Here is a 19,593-nt window from a genome sequence, read left to right on the forward strand (position 1 = left end):
AGAGACAGGGGTGGGAAGGGACTGACCCTTCTGCTCAGGGTTTATCAGATACCTCCATTAGACTAAATCTAGAGGTGGCCACCAAGACCACCTCTGGCTGGAGCCCTTCCTCTGTGAGCACAGGCTGCAGGACTACGTCTGTTTCAGCCGGTAAAACAGAGAGCTTTGAGGGCACCTAAAAACAATCTACCAATGTTGACTTCCCAAAAACATGGGAATGTTATCAGAAAGACACACCTGGGCTCCTTACAGTGGTATAGATAACAAGACAAGAGACAGTGGTCATAAATTTAAACAAGAGATTCTGACCCAGAGTAAGGAAAACTTGAGGAGAGTCATAATCTGTTAAGAACTGGAACTAGCTCAGCAAGACTGAGAGAGAGTGCCAAGGAAGAGGGGCAAGAAAGGACTAAAAGTGACATAATTTGGAAAAACATTATTCACAGGAAAAACATTATTCAGGGCTCTTATAGGAAAAGGTAGCTAGAAGCAACCCAAGGTCCCAAGATAGGTGCTTGAAAAAAAAAATCTCTTTTGGAAAAAAATAAAAAAAATAATAAAAGATTATGCTTTCTGGAGCATAATGTGGAGCTGTGGAAACAGAGAAGAAAAGGTGATACACAGGAAAGAATGACAGAGAAAGAGCCGATCTAGAAGAGTAGTGGAAAAACAATACTTTTCCGATGAGTAGGCTAGCATTAAGTCAGAAAAAGCAAAAAGAGGGGTCTATGATTTAAAAAACAAACAAACAAACAAACAAACAAACAAAAAAAAAAAAAAAAAAACCTTATCCTAGGATCCAGTATCGCAACTACATGCTGGCATATTCTTCTTAATGATTTAGATATGTATGACAAGTAAGTACTTAATTTTGGTTTGGTAAATATTTAGCAATGGACACTTACCAATACCAAGCATGGGAAAACTTGGCTCTTTACTGTGAGTAGCCAGACCTCATTTTATCTTGGTTCCCACACATTAGACTTATCCTTTCAATAGTATCTAATGAAAAAGTGAAAGCTGAAAGGGGAAAAAAGAGAGAGAGAAGTTTTAAAATATTTGGTCTGTCAAGCCCAGGCCTTGACATTTACTCATAAATGCATGCAAGTCATTTAAAAATGTGCTGCTAGTGCTGTTACCATTTTATCTCTTTTATCAATCTCTGTGTGCATATCAAAAACACCGCTCCTTTGAAAACTCAGATGCTGGACTGTTTATGTATATATTACTTCATTCTTCTGCAACAGTTTTATCATTAAACATGGAATTTTTGAGACATGAGATATGGTCAAGTGGTTTCAATGTTTATAGCGTTCATTTCACATAAAATTCTAGATTTCTTCAGCTAAATGAAATAAATAACAAAACAAAAAAAATTTGATTTGTTAACTTTTTGCATGATCTTTCTAGTTCTGCTACTGTTAGAAATGCAAGCAAGCATAAAGTAAATAAGTAAATAAATAAATAAACAGCTACATTATATTTTTGTTTTCTTTCTTTGTGTGTGCGTGTATGTGTGTGTTTTGGTTTGGTATGTTTTTTCATCCTGAACTGATGTTATCCGAAATTGACAATGTTTCTAACACCATTACAGGTATCCAGGGTTCAGATTGTTGAGGCTTCATGAGAATAGCATTCTACTTTGCAAAAATTACTTGTCTCTGACTTTATTTTATGCTTGTTTTCTTCTGTGATCTGTAAGTCTTTTTGCTTAATCACTTATTTAGCCTTGATTAAACAGAAATGGATTCAGAACAGCCTTCTAGTTAAAAATTGTAAATCTATTCACTTGTTCATTTTTTTTTTTCCCAAAGCTGAAATTTATGGAATTCTTTGATTTTTCGGGAAAGAAAAAAGAAAAAAAAATGTAAAGAAACATCTTAATAAGAAACCCTAATAAAATTAATGATCCAAATGTCTGTAGCCACCCTATCTCTCTGTAAAAGATAATTCTATGCTTGCTGTAATACTAGTACCATAACCAGAACATTTAATATAAACTATGGCTGCCATACTACATTTTCTTGCAGATAAGAACATCTGGTTGGGGACTATTAAAGTACAAATCATTAAATTCATAACTTTAGCCAATTTCATTTGCATGAAACCATGGACTCCTCATCTCTTTCAGTTATTTAACCATGCAGTGTTACACTGTGATACTTGCGTTTGATGACATACATAAATAGACACATGGCTACTGAGGGATGCCCAGCAGAGCTCAATAGCAAGCATGGTATTGAGCCCCAATATCTCTCTGATTAGCACTGCTTCAATCATCTTAGAACACAGTGACACCCTTGCAATGACAGAGACACAACTCCAGAAGAAGAAGGTGTCACAGCAGAGGAAGGGCTGGCTGCTCCTTGTGGAGAAGGGAGACAGGAGCAAGGCAAGCAGCTTAATGTCCTCTCCCAACAAAGAGACGGGATACTGAAGCAGCAAACCAGGGTCAATACCAGGGTCAGAGACAGTGCTCAGGGCCAGCATTAGCAATGGACCAGTAAATCCATTGTGGCAAGGGATACAAGGCACACATTGTGGCAAGGCAGATCCAAAGACAAGTTAGGATGTTACATCCAAGGTCTGGGTCAGTATCAAGGTAGTATGAACCAGTGCACAGACATGATTGTTATGCAGATGAAACAGCTCAGGAAGGGACAGCACAGACAACATCTAAACTACAGTTCCTCAGGGAAGAAGGGCTCTCTTCTCATCAGTGATGGAGCTGTTTTGTCTCACCTTGTCTCACTGAGCACCTTAGCTCATTCTCTTAATACCCCCATGAGGGGGGAAGGTACCCATACCGCTGACAGAACATGGGGTACCAGTCACATTTGTCACAAGCATTTCAGAGGACAGTTATTTCAGCTTTGTTTTCTAACCTGTGTGGGAGAAGCTCCACTCTTCAACTGATTTTTTTTTTCTCTTTTTTTTTTTTTTCTTTTTATTTGAGGTGGGGGGTGAAGTGGTGGTTAAAATGACCTTTTTAATTTAACTTTGAATCTGAAAGCCTCACTTACTCAAACAAAAAAGAAAAATGTTTTCTTATGTTTTCCAGTATATACATCACAGATTATGACAGATATCAAGAAATGCAGACATTTTGAGACTGACATAAAAGTCTTATAGTCGTATACAATCCATCAGCAAATCCTAACACTAGGACATCTGGCATCTCTGGAAATTCTTTTCCATGAAAAATGTAAGTTTACTTTTAAAATGATTGACAGAAATATCTTTTTTTTCCCAGTACTTTTCTCCAAAAAAACTTAACTGCAATGTCTACAAACCTTACTTAATTTATAAGCAAAGCAAGAGAGAACCATTTTTGTTAACAATAATACCAATCTAATTATAAAACATTGAAATTATATATCATGTTCAATAAAAGAAATGGCAGCTTTATTTATAATTATCTGACACAATATTATATCCAAGATCAAATGAAAATATGCCTTCATTTATTATTTAATGCATATTTAATTCTGGAAAATGATGTTTTCACATTCAGACCTAGATGCAGAATTAGTGTGCCCTGATAACCCTCTTTACACAAAGAAAAATCCCATGTAGCATTTGGATTCATACATGAACCCAGATTTTCCATATGTTTGGCTTAAGGTGTTTAGATACAGGAAGCAAAAGGTTGGTTCTGACTCATCTCCAGTGTACCCACTTATCAAATATTTAGCTCTACTTTTTTTTTTTTTTATATATATACAGCACAGCTTGATTTCCTTCTACTAGGAAGCAAAAAGAAATCCAGATGAAACCCAAAACAATTCAAATCTGTCCGTGTAAACTGAGCAGCTATGTAAACTGAGAAGAGGGCTCAAAGGGTTATAATAAATTGGGTTATATCAGGCTGGTGGCCCATCACTAGTGGGGTTCCCCAGGGCTCTATGTGAAGACAAATTCTCTTCAATGTTTTCATAAATGACTTGAAAGTAGGACTAAAATATGTTTTTTGTAAGTTTGCTGATGACACTAAATTGGCAGGAATTATTTATTCCACCAAGGGTGGAGAGGCCTTGCAAAGAGATCTTGACAAATTAGACAGCTGGGCACTCTCCTACAATATGAAGTTTAACAAGAATAAGTGCCACATTCTACACCTGTAAGGGGCAACCTTGGCTGTATGTACAATGAGAGGCCAGAGAGCAGCCCCACAGAAAGGGATCTGGAGGCTTTGGTCAACAGCAAGTTGAACATGAGCCAGTAGTGTGCCCTGGCAGCCAGGAGGGCCAGCCATGCCCTGTGGTGTTTCAAGCACAGCTTTGCTATTTGGTTGAGGGAAGCGATCGTCCTGTTCTGCTCTGTGCTGGTGTGGCCTCACCTTGAGTACTGTGTGCAGTTCTGGGCACCACAGTATAAAAAGGACATAAAATTATTAGAGAGTGTCCAAAGGAGGGCTACAAAAATGGTGAAGTATCTAGAGGGCAAGAAGTATGAAGACCAGCTGAAGTTGCCTGGTTTGTTCCACCCACAGAAGAGGAGACTAAGGGGAGGCCTCATGTTGGCCTACAAGCTTTCCCATGAGGTTATCAGAGGGGCAGGCACTGAACTCTTCTCTCTGGTGACCAGTGGAAATGTCATGATGCTGCAACAGGGCAGGTAATCTTGAAAAGGTTATTCAAAGTGAATATCAGGAAAAGATTCTTCACCAAGAGGGTATTTGGGCACTGGAACAGGCTCCCCAGGGCAGTGGTCACAGTTCCAAGCCTGCCAGAGTTCAAGAAGTGTTTGGACAGCTCTCTCAGACATGTGCTGTGGGTGTCCTTTGCAGAACCAGGAGCTGTAGCTAATGATCCTTGTGGGTCCCTTCCATCTCATCTTCATCACCATTCACTCACAACTAGAACTAGCTTTCTGCTTTTTTTGTAACATTTTCTGGTAGGTTAGGGAACAGGCCACAACTAAACCTCATGGAAATTCATAGACATGTTACAAGCATCAAGTAGTAATATTTCTGTAAGGAGAATTTTGCAAACTAGATACAAATGTTTAGCATACAAACTAACACTCTTTTCAGGGATTTTAGTCCACACAGTCAATTAGTGAGCTAGATTCACATACCAGCTTTTCCTCATTACCTGATTCATGAAAACATGCCCTTTCTTAACAGAGACACGGACATACAGATGCAGTGCAATTGGATAATTTCCAAGGTCAAATCTTTCCAGGCACTGTGCAGGAGAAGGAGGCTATAATAGCAAGAAACCCAAAAGAAAGACTGTTACAGGGTTTGCATATCACCAAACCATGCAGCAGGAAAACCAATGGAACATTAGGGTTCAGAGAAGGAAAGTAATCTTCAGCTACACAGCTTTGGTAGTTCGCTGAACATTTTTAGGCTCTGACTGTTGGAGAAGCTTTACAGAAGGTCTACATAATTACCACCATTATAATGGGAAGTCTTATGGTGCCAGGCAACCCCAATCAGTCTTCAGTTGGTCTCTCCATTAGTTCTTTTTACCAGGACTTTGTCTAAGGAGAAAGATTTATCCCTTCTAAGCTTATTATGATTTTGCTGAATTTGCTGAACATTCATAGCTAAGACTAGTGTGATTCCTCTTTGATCAGGGAGTTATTTGCAGAGGCTCTGCTTTACCTTATGATATGATAGCAGAGAATCTGTGTCACATATGTCCCAATAGACATATTCAAAGACAAAATCTTTAAGCTAGGAAGGAAGTGAGTTATAGAGCAAGCTAGGGAAAAGTAAATAAATAAATATGATAAGCTCAAAAGGGGAATAAAATGAAAGCCAGGAAAAGTAGTTTCATTTAAGGGTTGTCAAATCATTCTCTCAGCAAGTGAATGAAATGGCACACTGCTGGCTCATGTTCAACTTGCTGTTGACCAAAGCCTCCAGATCCCTTTCTGTGGGGCTGCTCTCCAGCCTCTCATCCCCCATCTGTACATACAGTGTCCTAAAAGCATTGGTACTACACTGAATCAAGATATAGTGTGTTTAGTTAAATACCAAATATAATGATAAAGTTCACTACTTACTGTGGTCCATGGCAGGTTGATGTGAATAAACAGTGCTCAGAAAAACTATTTCAATGGCCTGCTACAACTGGGTACCCATCATGTTTTGACTTTTGTAGGAATAGGTGATCCATTTTCTGCTGAATGCCAACTACATTGTGATTGAACCTTTTATCTGAATTTGCTAATTTATTGTCTTTGTGCCAGTTAAGATGTATCTTGACAAAACATCCATGCCTCACTGAAATCCATCTTTATTGACGGATCAAAAAAGAGAGTGTGAGCTTGAATGAAGCCTGTGTTGCTTGATGGGAATGGTCTCTGAAAACACTGTAAAAGTACTTTGTTCAGCTCAGAGACTGTTTTCTTATTTTTATTCTTGTTTTTCTACATTTTAATGCACCTGCTCAGAATTTAGTATTTCAGGATATTCCAGTATTGGCATTGTCTTTTTATTTGATTATTAAAGCAAATAGTTAAACAGTAAGCCATAAGTTTAATATTGGAGTGTTTCATTTTCCAAATAATGTATCTTTGTCACTTGTTTCAGCCTGATCTTGAAAAGCCATTTGAAGTATTCAGGAAAAAAAAAAAAAAAAAAGATTTAGAAAACGATTTAGGAAAGAAAAAAAAAAAAAAGGCTTTTAAATGTGAACTTCCCCAGTGTTCTTTGTTTGTTTTCAAATGAACCTTTCTTTGCAAGTAATTAAAAAAGGAGAAGAAAAAAAAAAATAACAAAAAAAAAACTTCATAGTTGTTCTGTTTTGAATTCAAGTACTTGTCTCTGACCTTTGCTAAAACTTGTAAAATCACAAGGAGATAAGCATGAAAGAAATCATGTGCTGTTCAAGTACTTAAAGTCCAGGGAAATGCACTGAAGTAGAAAGGGAGATTAATAGAAGAGGAGGGTGAGGCCAAACCATGCTGTGTTGGTAGAACACGGATTAGCAAGCAGACTGAAACAGGAAAGAAATTAGTAGTGCTGATTTGGGGTTAGACACAGCCATAGGACGCACAGAAATAGAACAGGATCTCAGCAGAGGAGAGGTACCAAAAAGAGAGAAGAAGTAAAACACAGAGAGAGTTGTAGCTTTACTTTCTAGCAGAACTGCATTTAAGAACTGCAAGGGGACACAGAATTGTAACACTGACTAGGAAACAAGATATGCTAGGATATGCTAGTTAAATGAAGAAGGGAATGAACTAACCGAGGAAAGAAAGAAAGAAAAAAAAAAAAAGTTTTCAAAAAAATCAGGTGCCATAGAGAAGCTTTAACATTTTTTGGTAGTGAAATAAATCTGGCTGGCAGATGTACAACATGAATAAACATTTGGGAAATACTTGGAAGTCAATGAGTAGATAAAACTGTAGGTAGTTACTGCTTTTTGTGCAGATAAGTAGAGAAGGGGAGAGCGTTGTTATCCACCAACTTGTTGGCTTTTTCGGTTAGATTAAAAAAGTGCAGGGTTCAGAGGGATTTTATGAGATAGAAGGGGCAGACTGAAGGTTTGTATCACTTGTTTTCATCTCTTCTGTTTTTCTCTTGAAGAAGAGGGAGCTGGCCATCGTGTAGACAGAGAGGAGACAGCAGCGTGTGTGGACCACCAGCCCTCAGAAAGAGACGGCTCTGCTGGATCTGTCATCATGCAGCTCCCCATGCTGCTGCTCCTTTCCCTGCCACTGCTTCTTAGCATGCTCAACAAAGTTGGAGCTCAGTTCCCTCGCCAGTGTGCTACCGTTGAGTCTCTGAGGAGTGGCATGTGCTGCCCAGACTATTTCCCTGTATTTGGGCCTGGTACTGACCGGTGTGGTGTGTCTACAGGGAGGGGACGGTGTGTGCAGGTGACTGTAGACTGGCGACCCCATGGCCCACAGTACATCCATGATGGGAGGGATGACCGCGAGCAATGGCCCATACGCTTCTTCAACCAAACCTGCAGGTGCAGTGGTAACTTCTCTGGTTATAACTGTGGGTCATGTCGCCCTGGATGGAGTGGACCTACCTGTAGCCAACGAATCAATATAGGTAAGAACATCAGAAACATGACATGAAAACCATCTGTTGGCAGCATTTCGTTGCAAATGAACCTAGACTATTTGTTTTCTCTGAAAAGTAAAATGTCCCTTATATTTATACAGGAAATGTACAATAGAGGTTATTAAGACAACTACTAGATAAGTTGTCTACCTTATTGGCAAATATCTACATTTACCTCCCAGTAAAAGGAAGAAATAATGTCTGTAGTCAGAACAAGATTAGGATCAACCCCATTGAAGAATAGGATGTATTAGTGTTTACATTTTTGTAATTTTGGGAATCAACTTAGAGTAAAACCATATATATAGACATCTATGTGTGTTTGTGAGTATATCTACACATACATATCTATGTATCATGATATCTTATAAATATATAAGGTATGACAACAGGTATTTTGATTCAGATTCTCTTAATGCATTTCCAGCCTATGCACTTAACCTTGTAATTTTTTAGCTACCTAGTTTCTGCCAATGTTTGTAAAAGCCTTAACTCATGACTATAAGCTGTTCAGCTGAATCAGTGCAGGGATGATGGATATTTCTAAGAGCTTCCCAGTTTCAGTTTAGCCCAGAATATAAGTAAACAGATGTCTACAAGAGAATTTGAAATGGTTACAAAATACTTGTGGACTGAAAAAAATGTTGAGTATTGTAGGTAAATTGGAAAAGACAAACAGGCTTGGGAAAAAATCCTTATTCCCAAGTCAAAGCATTCTGAATGAGCAAGATTTCAGTATTTTCTAGTGAAAGTCCAAAGGTGTTATTGAGATCTTGTAAAATTCATAATCTTCAAAATGAGTGATAGATTTAGTTGACATGAGAAACAACAGGTCTGTATCACAAATGTGTAGTGCCTCTTGAAGAAACAAAAATCATCATGGCCATTATTTTCATCAGATGGGAAACACTCCAAGAACGTGAGCACATGCTCCAGCAAGGGTTAACAAAGTACTGCTTACCAATTCAAAATTTTAACTATTGGTTTTCTAAAACTGCCTTATCAAGGACTGCAGGAAAGACTTTATGATTTTATTCATTTTTTAAGCTCCAAAAAGCAAACTAGAAAGCAGAAAGTATGCCTCATGGATTTGATATGCTAAGTCAGGTTTCACCCTCTGATTCTCTGTCCTGTTCTCATTAACAATGATGATAACTCTGAAAACTAACCAAGAAATAAATATTAGATCACACAAATTTATAATAGTAAATCTGAGGGCAAGAAAAAAAGCTGCTGTAGCTGATTTTCTACAGTATATAAAAGCAGTTTTTAGTTTTCTCACTTATAAAAACCTTTATTTTTCACTAAAATGTTAAGCAAATCACATTTACCACGCATGACAACATGAATTTAAATAGGGGAAATTATCTTCTTATTGTGTGTTATGTTTACACATGAAGGTCACCTCTACTGCCCATCCAGAAAGATGGCTCCAGCTGCTCAGACTTTAGGAATAATTATTGGATTACTGTTGGTATATCCATATAAAATAGCTGTAAAATGCAGTTTGGTACTTTTATATCCTCTAATTTCATGCCTAACTTTAATAATAGTCCCAATTTTTTATTGTGTTTCAGACATATATTTTGCAAAATGAAAAGGTTAAGATGTCTGCATAAATCAAAACCTGATTGTTCTTTTTAGTGTTTTTTTTTTTTTTTTTTTTTTTTTAGTGTTTTTACTTGAAATCAAAAACCAAAAAACTTCAGTGAGCAGGGCTAGTATATCAGTTAAAGTCTGCAAGACAGAAAAGCATGTGTTTCAAGATACACAGTCCTTGGATGAAATTCATGCTTCAGAAAAGCAGTTTACTATTTTTAAATATGTATAGACATTACTGAAATATCCCTTACAGAATCAACTTCACTTTATATAGTGAAATGCAATTTACTTTTATTCTTCATACTTATTCATTCTGGAGACCTGCTGTTTCTTATATCAACATAAACTCATTTGACAATTTTAGATTTTACAGTATATTTAATAGTGAAAATGAGTGCATGATGAAGAACAGCTGTGTGGACTTTTATCTGAGTCTCAGTCTAAACTTACCTTGAAATCTTATCAGTCCAGGTAAGAGAGCACTGAATACTGGTACTGAGGTGACTCTGATCCTTTTACTGATATACTGGTATTTCAATAAGTCAGCTGCTCTCCTTTTTTGTAAATTTCCCTGTCTGTGTGCAGGTTACAATAAATTTAAATGATTTGGCGATAAACAGATAAAAAAAATAGGCTTCTTAATAAAAGCAGGTAATGACATTCAAAAGGGATGATGTAATGTGTGAAACTCACATTTCATTGGTGGATCTGCCATTTTCACTGCAAAGTTTCAAATACACTATACTTCCTCACTAAATGGTTGAGTGGTAGAGTTTCTGATTAATATAAATTGCAATGCTTTATTTCCCTCTTGTTAAAGTTTTATCACAGAAAACCTTAAGTATATTGGATTAAGTTCCAAGAGATTTGTGGGACAAAGAACTGTCTTCATCATTTCTCTGACAGGAAATATAATTTGCAACAATATTTCTAAAAGCACTAAATAAATAAAAAAATAAATAAAAGGTTTCAGGCTTTATTTTTATTCAGCTTAACTTTTCAGAAAACAATATTTTCTATTTATATTCAGTACTCTCTTAATTGTACCAATAAAAACAGGAGGAATGTTTGAAGAAAAAGGGACTTAGAATTATTAGGAACAAAATAAATTAGTCTTGTGAGATCAGACCTCAGTTTCTAAGACTTTGATAACTTACTTCTTCTGTAACCTCACAGTCAGGAGGAATCTTTTGGATCTGAATGCAGAAGAGAGGAGGCGTTTTGTGAATGCCTTACACCAAGCCAAGGTGACAATCCACCCTGACATTGTTATTGCCACAAGGAGACGTGAAGAAATATTTGGACCAGATGGAAACACACCACAGTTTGAGAATATCTCCATTTATAACTACTTTGTGTGGGCTCATTATTATTCTGTCAGGAAGACTTTTCTTGGTACTGGGCAGCAGAGTTTTGGAGGAGTTGATTTCTCTCATGAGGGACCAGCTTTTGTTACATGGCATAGGTACCATCTGCTGCAGCTTGAAAGAGACATGCAGGTAAAGTTAGAGTTAATGTTAAGCCATGTGTTCTTGAGCTTTGTGTGGAAAAAAGTCTTATCTACATATTCCAGTTGACAAAATTGAAAGCAGCTCTTTCTACATGTCAAAGTAATCTTGCTTCAGTTTCAATATTTTATTAGTGACACTAAATAGAGTGCATTTAAGTTTTAGACAGCCATTGTTACTGAGATGTTAAAAATAATATTTCAGTCAGAATAAGAGCAAACATAAAAGTTACATAAAACTCACTTGTAAAAGTAGACACAGATTCTCAACATATATTTTATTGAACCACCAAAATATTTTATTGGACCACCAAATGTTATTGCTGATATTATTTTTAATATCAAGGCCACGATCCTTGGCTTAGATAGCACAATCAAAGCAGATGAAATTCTAAACAAAAATATTACAGAGATTCTGAATCATATTTTATTTATATAATTAGTGCAACTGGTTAGAGAAATTAGTGTTTTGTGAGACCCTGTTCCATACATCAGTGGTTTCCTTGTTTCTCTTTCTTTGTGTAGACCTATCCATAAAAGGAGTATGTTTTGTACTATTATTATTTCTAAAGAAGAGAGAATTAAGTTTTCAAGGTCATGATTAAAGGGTCCTTGCAATCATTTCAAATGTTTCCAGTAGCTTCAGTGGTGCTGCTTCAGGTTCTGGCAGATTAAATTCCCTCCAAAAACAAAACTTATATTTGACATTAGTGTAATTTCATTATGTAGAAACCCTGACGAGTTCTAGCTCTTAATGACTTAATATATATTCTTGCTTATTTTAGTAAATTAGATCATTAATTTAACTAAATTGTCTGGCCAAAACATCCTGGTTAATAAATACTGGAAACCAGGGAATACTTCAGCATTATTAAACTCCAACCCATACTAGAACCAAGCAATGGCAAATATGAAAGGGCGCTATTATTTTTCCTTCTTTTTCTACCTGCTCAGTCGTTACACAATTGGTTTAGTTAGTTATTCTGAGTGCTACAAGTACCACTGCTTTTAAAAATATTGCTGCCATTAAAAATATTTGGAAAATTGTGTTTATCAGTATTAAGTGATGTTTCTTCCTATCCACAGTATGGTTTCATGGAAGGGGTACTATCTCATTAGAGGGGAATCCACAGCCTAGTTCAGCATACCATCTGTTCTATTGAACAGTCAAAGGCATCAAAGTGAAAAACTACTAAAAGTTTCTCCATAGATTTCCTCCTTTTCATGAAGCCAGATTCTGACTCTTACTAAAATGTATTTAACTGGTTTTGAAAATCTCTCAAGCAGTACATACTGTAGATATCTGGGACAGATGTGTACTAATGCCATATTTATGTGATTTAGAATATGTTACAGGACCCCACTTTTGGCCTTCCCTACTGGAACTTTGCAACAGGGCAAAACACCTGTGATATCTGCTTAGATGACTTGATGGGAGCTAGAAGCAATTTTGATGTCTCTTTGATCAGTCAGAATTCGATCTTTTCTCAGTGGCGTGTGCTCTGTGAAAGTGTAGAAGACTATGAGACCTTGGGAACCATCTGTAACAGTAAGTATGACTGCTCATAGATATTTGGAGAGAATATCCCTTTAATAATAAATAAAACACTTTGCATTGCAATGGCTCTTCCCAGGAAAAAAAAAAAAAAAAAAAAAAAAAAAAAAAAAGTCTTAAAGTACATTTTGTACATTTCTTTACTCAAGTTTCATACATCAGCCATTTGAGAAATAAAAAAGTTATCTGTCTTGCACTGAGGCACTAAACAACTCAATATCTGATCAGGAGCTTGAGGCAGAGAAACAGTGAAACCCTTTGACTTCCTTTCTTATGCAGTAACTATTCATCTCTGATGGTATGTATAATTACATATGGCAGCATCATTTTTTAACTGAAGCTTGAGTTTTCTTCTTACTGCTCTACATACCTCCTTCAAGGTTTTCAGTTTCTAAATGAAAAACATACCTGTTAGATGTTTGGAGCATGTTTTGAATATGAAAAGTAGTGAATGCTAACACAACCTACCTTGGCTACAAGATCTATAAAGTCCCACTAAGACTCTTGTTTATTAATCACCATCAAGCCCCAAATCAGCATCTGTGTGGAAAAAGGGTTAAAAAAATAAAAGGGGGAGGGGGGGATTAGTTGCCTAACTAATCTTCTATAATCCTTTTCCAACCTACTCTATCAGGAAGTCCACAAAACTTTTATCTCAATTTAACAAGAAATCACATTGAAAAACAACAAAAAGGTTTGCCAAGGCACTTATAGAATCACAAATTTAAGTAAGAAGCATTTTGATTTGTTTGTTTGTTTGTTTGTTTTTTAATCAAAGGACCAGTTCAGAGAACCTTATAAAGATTCAGGTTCTTTGCCTAACTGAAAGATCTGACCCTGTAGTCCAATTTTAAGGTCATTTGTGAGGCTTTTTTTTTTTTTTTTTTCATTTTTTTTCCTCACAATTCAGTCATTAAAAGAATGCCTTCTTTGGTCTATTGTTCTTCATCATTATTGGTTTCTCTCTTCTCTCACAGGCACTGAAGGTGGCCCCATCCGGAGGAATCCTGCTGGAAATGTTGCACGGCCTATGGTACAACGTCTCCCAGAGCCTGAGGATGTTGCTCAGTGTTTGGAAGTTGGTGTATTTGATACTCCTCCTTTCTACTCTAATTCAACAGACAGTTTCCGTAACACAGTAGAAGGTAAGCATGGCAAAAAAAAAAAAAAAAAAAAAAAAAGGACATGAAACAACTCCAAACAAGTCAGGGGAGCAGACCCAACATTCTTCCTTTTGGAAGTATGAGTTTGGAGACAGTCTATGGACACTGAACATGCATTAAGTATTAGCTTAGTATTAAGTGGAAATAAGCTCTGGATGAACTATTTTATATTGATAGTTTAAGTCAGTTCTTGAAATGTGTAAAAGCCTTAAAAGTCTGTTACTGTCACTAAGAAGAAATTAGCTGAGGTCATGGCCAGAGTACAAGTCTGCTAGTAATAGGTTGTTACAGTGGAGAACAGAAAACTGTTGACTGCAGAATGGTTTAGAAGCATTTAAAGCTTAAGCATCATCCTTAAGTGAGTCAAACAAGTGCTCATAGTAGCTACTCTTGTATCATAATTAAAGCAAACAAAAGAAAAAAAAAAAGTAATTGTAAGCTTTGCTAGTACTTAATGGAATTGCATGCAATTGCATTGCGGTAGTAGTAATTGAGGTCTACTAGATTAACTGCCAGTCTTGTTAGTCCTTCTCACTGTGCTATATAACTCTATTCTTCTTCCCCTAATTTCCACACTTTTTAAATGAAGTTTTCAGTCACTGGCATCTGAACACAGAACCCAGCACAGAATCCAGTCTAAAGATTTGATCCACATTTTTCAGGCAGTATCCTGCTGACTGCTTCTGCACTTTAATAATCCAGACTTTTTAAATAGAAAAACTAGCATTCATGGGAAAAGTTTATGAAATGACACTTCAGATCACTATCAGACCTCCTGCAAATCCTTTGGCTCTTTTGAAAAAAACATCATTCATATGACAGTAGACCTGCTACATTTTCTTTCTCTTGGAGAACAAAACCAAGAATTTGCACCAATCTTTTAAGAATATATGAAAGTTTTAGATGATTACCTCATTTTAAAAAATGTCCTAATAATATCTAGGTATCTAGACATGGCTTTAACCAGTTAAGTGTGTGGACCCCTGTCTGGAAAGTTGGTCAGAGACTGAAAACAGGAAAACTTCTCAGAATTCTTCAGATCCTGACCTCTGATATCAGGTTTACTAGGTGGTAGATACTGACAGTGTTTTGTAGGGAACTTGCTTTGAAAAAAAAAAAAAACAGCAAGTGCAGCTTTCTGAGATGTACTGGCAGCACATAAGGAAATGATCCATAACACATAACAGCTGGCCAATTAGGATAGATGTCAACAACTTCACATTTAAGTCAGAAGTCAGAAAACACACATAGCTATTCTGTTATGCTGAGAGATATTTAGGTCCCAATATAAAAATCTATGTTCATACTATGAAGTGGATTATTTTGGCTACCTATACACTAGATCCCACCAGCATTCCACCCCACATTCTCAACATTCTTTTTTAAAGTTTATTTTAATCTGAAAATTATGCATGGGAATTATACATGGGCATTACACATACTAGAAACATTTCTCAAATGACAGTTGGTAGAGAATTAGCTACTCATTTATGTTAAACAAGGCAACACAAATACATGACAGCTTTCCAGAGGGGGACAAAAAATGGTATCCATCTGGGACTATAGCTTCTAAACAAAATCTTCACTGGGATTTTTTATGGTGTTCTTTATTTCCATATTCAGGGTACAGTGATCCTTCAGGGAAATATGACCCAGCAGTTCGAAGTCTTCACAACTTGGCTCATCTATTTTTGAACGGGACAGGAGGACAAACTCACTTATCACCAAATGATCCAATTTTTGTCCTCCTCCACACATTTACAGATGCTGTTTTTGATGAGTGGCTGAGAAGGTATTCTGCTGGTAAGATGTGCTCATGGATGGAAGAGGGAGGGGTGGTTTTCAGTTTTTGTGGTCACAGGAAATCAACTGCTTCTTGTGAGTTAGCAAGGTGCCCCTAAGCTTAGGAGAGAGGACTGGAATTCTAACAGTGAAGTTAATGAAAACAGTGTAACAGCAAGCAAACCCGTTTTCTCACCCCATTGACATCCACTTTTTTAAATCACTGTCTGCGGAAGGACTTGACCAGAAATGCCAGGCACAATTCAAAAAAAAAAAAAAAAACAAAACAAAACAAAACAAAAAAACAGTGTTATAATGAAAGGTTGTTGCACTCCCCCATGACTGATTTTGACCACCTTTGCAATTTACTACTTGCATTCCATAATCATTTGCACATCTGTATCTATTCAAAGAATAGTTAAGTATTGCTGCCTTTCCTTCTTCAATTCTGAAACGCAAAAAGAAAGGGAATAAGACAGGAAGTGAATGAAAAGGGGGGAAGGAAGAACAGAGGGAAGGAACTGCAAGGAAGGATGGAAGGAAAGATGGGAAAAAAAAAAAAAAAAAAAAAAAAGAAAGAAAGAAGAAAAGAAATTAACATCAGTGAACTGGAGAGAGACTACTGTATAACCTAAATGTCTGTGCACTGATCTGCACAAAGCAGCAACTGTATTACTCTTGGGATAATCCATTCCCCTCCTACTTCTACAGAAGACAGCTGCTGTTGCACAACTGAGACTTCTTTGTGCAGCTTCCACAATCAGCAGCATGGACTTTCCCATAGCAACTCTCAGGGAACCAACTGTATCTCCTTGTGGTACTTACATGACCTGTCACAAGCTTTGCGTTATCTCACCAAAATGGATTTTTTTGTTGTTATTTCAGCTGACTTTTTTTCCTGATCTACCATAGAATTTCAAAAAACTTCCAGTAGAAATTATACCAGCTGCCTTTCTGAACTACCTAAGAGAACTTTTTATCACTGCTACAAAGTCAGATTGTAGCAAAAAGGGTTCCCATGTACTTCATATATCTGTTCCTCCTTTTTCATGCAAGAAGAAATGAAAAGTCCAACACAGGCCTAAATTTGTACTAGTGTTTTCTGTTGATAGAACAGAGGTATTATTGGATGGTCTTGCTTTTAGACAAAGCTGAGCCCTCCATGCTGGAATTTTTTATCAATCCACCAATCCTTCTAGATTAATTCAGTTTAAAAAATAAAAATAAAAATCTGAGTCGTCACTATTTCAAAAAGCTGAAATACTTCAGATTATTTTAATTTTATTTACAGAAGTGTGATTTGACTTTCTGATTTAGATATCTCAACATATCCATTGGAGAATGCCCCTATCGGACACAACCGGCAATACAACATGGTGCCTTTTTGGCCTCCAGTAACCAATAATGAGATGTTTGTTACTGCACCAGAAAACCTGGGATACAGCTATGAGGTTGAGTGGCCAGGTAAACTGTTGAACCTAGATGTTCTTTTTCCTTCATCATGTCTTCCTCCGTGAAAACTTATGTATCAAACAACAAAGTTGGTTCAAATTTCACTAACAATATCCGATGTATTTGTATAGGCCTATTTCTTTTTTGTCTTGCTTTCCAAATCAGTTGTGTTTGGGATTTAGTACAGGCATATAGCTAATCATTACAAACAGCTCCCACAAACCACTTCAGTTTCTGGGGAAGTTCTCATTTAGATATAACCCTTGCATCACGTGCTTATTCCTCTATCATATGTCTTCATTAAATCATGAGAGAGAGTGCAAACCCTTCACAAACCAGGTAACAGAAGAAAAGTCTAGGTCTATTTTCAGAGTGTAACAAGAGAGACTGCATTTTTCTCACAGTTTGGAACAAATATTATCAACCAAAATTTCAAATATTTGTAAAACACAACTCATCAAATAATGACAGATATTGACTTTTGGCCTGTCTCTTTAATTACGTTTAATAACTTTTTCTTGTGCTTTCCTTCCTCTAGGTCGGGCTCTCCATGTAACAGAGATGATAACTATTGCAATAGTGACTGCATTGGTTCTTGTTGCAATTATCTTTGCTGCTGCTGCATGTATTGTACGTGTCAAGAAAAATAAGGATGAGTTGCATCAGCCTCTTCTCACTGATCAGTATCAACACTATTCAGATGATTATGATGGCATAGCAACACCAAGCCAGTCTGTTGTATGAAGAGATGGCACTTTTTGCATGTGACTGTAACTGTTTATTTTGCTGTATTTTGTAAATGGTGGTCATCCATCTGCTTTAAAATAAAGAGCATAAACTGTACGCTGTCTTGATATATTTGCTTCAGCTTTCACCTTCTCTACTGTCACACCTAGGTTTCAATAAATCACATTTTGAAATGTTATTTCTGTGTTTAATTTAATAGAACTTCACTAATTTTTCAGGGCTCATCCGCAGGTCTTTTTCTTGCTTATTTCTGACAAATATAGTAAAACTTAGTAACTTGATGACAGATTATGTCATCAACCTTTACTTAGCCTTTTTGCCTAGAATTCTTTTACAGGGCACATCTGTGAAAACATAAAATAAAGTCTAGAATGGGACAGAGCAGTTGCAGATCTGAGTAGCAAAGGCAGCTTGATTCAGAAGTAGAATCCAAAATAGAAGTCAGACATCTATTTGAGATGTCTGACTTCTATTTAACATGTAAATGTGTTTTGAAATAGCCAATATGCCAGTCAGGGAGCTACAAGTAATGCAAGGAAAACAGCACATATAAAATCCATCTTTCATCCCAGGTAGTAGTTGTTTCTCATTGCTTTTAGGTGCCTCTGTGAAAAGAGATCAACACTGAGAACCTACTCAAGCATTTGGACACTTCAGCTGTGCATTTAAACACAGCTGCTTAAAGGGTGCAACCCCTTTAAAAGGACAGCTGACAACAGTCTTCTTTATATATATATATATATATATATATATATATATATATATATATATATATAAATTATATTAGTTTCTTTTTTAATTTTTCATTCACCCACTTCCTTTCTCTTTCCCATTATCTCCATTGCAGATTACATTCTGCCCAGCAGTGAGAGAACTTGATTCAATTTTCTCCTTCTGAGGGAATTTAAACGTACACCTCTTATAGTTTAAGAGAAGTACCTAGGCATCATGCTGTAGGATAGACATGTAAAAATAGATATATGCAACTGCTGTTGAATTTATTGCTCCAAAATCTCAGGATTTATAAGCCAGCAAAAGAGCAGCAATCTGACACCTGTCTTTACATCCTGAAGTAGAGCCTGAGGAAGCCTGGTTTCAGCCTCACCTCCTCTCTCTTTCATCATGCTGAATACCAATAAACCAACTGATCACCTTCCTATGATGGCTTATGTAATCTAAATTAGCATTCATTAGTTAATATGCAGAGAAATTCTTGAGGTCAGATTAATGAATCCCACACCATGTTGTCCGTCCTTTAGTTGTCAAATTATAAATCTAAGATCTGTCTTGTCTCTCTTTCCAGCTGACCCCAGCTTCAAACGAAATGGCAAGTAATTTGGATTTAACTCCTATAGTCTCCTTCCAGCTACATCTTCTAAGTACTGTCTTAACCTGTACGGTTTCAGAGAGTTCTAGGTGTGCTGAAACACACTAATTCAGTTGCGTAGAGATGCGTATTTTATGCATGAAGGATTATGTGAATAGGAAAACAAGTAGCCAACATTCAATTTACCAAACAGGGGGTGTGGACAACAGCAAAATTTTATACACATAACTTGTATTTAGGCAGAATTTTTCATCTCTGATGAAAAGATCGAAGGCACAAAAGCAAATTAGACAAAACTTTTCGGTTGCACTCTTGGATTTAGCTATCAATTAGAACAGCAGGCACACAAGCAGCAGCTTGTATTTCAGCTTAAATACCTGTTCTTCAATTCTTGCCTGCACAGAGTAGTAACTTAACAAGTCA

The 19,593-nt window shown here is 36.6% G+C and overlaps 1 protein-coding gene across 2 annotated transcripts; it reads left to right on the forward strand.

Annotated features, from left to right (window-relative positions):
• Positions 1-6,872: 6,872 nt before the first annotated feature.
• Positions 6,873-18,021, forward strand: TYRP1 (tyrosinase related protein 1). 2 transcript variants are annotated; one of them, XM_027447040.3, is made up of 8 exons: positions 6,873-7,064; positions 7,547-8,023; positions 10,814-11,136; positions 12,489-12,693; positions 13,677-13,844; positions 15,486-15,665; positions 16,962-17,108; positions 17,635-18,021. In XM_027447040.3, the coding sequence occupies exons 2-8, from the start codon at positions 7,642-7,644 to the stop codon at positions 17,838-17,840; spliced, it is 1,611 nt and encodes a 536-aa protein (XP_027302841.1). In that variant the 5' UTR covers positions 6,873-7,064; positions 7,547-7,641; the 3' UTR covers positions 17,841-18,021. The 2 variants fall into 2 exon arrangements, with proteins under 2 accessions (XP_027302841.1, XP_038027367.1); XM_038171439.2 differs by having other exon boundaries at positions 6,873-7,044.
• Positions 18,022-19,593: the final 1,572 nt, after the last annotated feature.

This window comes from Anas platyrhynchos, chromosome Z (assembly GCF_047663525.1).
Source record: "Anas platyrhynchos isolate ZD024472 breed Pekin duck chromosome Z, IASCAAS_PekinDuck_T2T, whole genome shotgun sequence".
Lineage (NCBI taxonomy): Eukaryota > Metazoa > Chordata > Aves > Anseriformes > Anatidae > Anas > Anas platyrhynchos.

What these genes read in the sequence shown, in the direction of transcription:
- TYRP1 (XM_027447040.3), top strand. Translation starts at nt 7,642, where the DNA reads ATGCAGCTCCCCATGCTGCTGCTCCTTTCCCTGCCACTGCTTCTTAGC. An exon ending in AGCTTGAAAGAGACATGCAG is followed by an intron (nt 11,137 to 12,488) that starts GTAAAGTTAGAG and finishes TATGTGATTTAG; the next exon opens with AATATGTTACAGGACCCCAC. An exon ending in CTATGAGGTTGAGTGGCCAG is followed by an intron (nt 17,109 to 17,634) that starts GTAAACTGTTGA and finishes TCCTTCCTCTAG; the next exon opens with GTCGGGCTCTCCATGTAACA.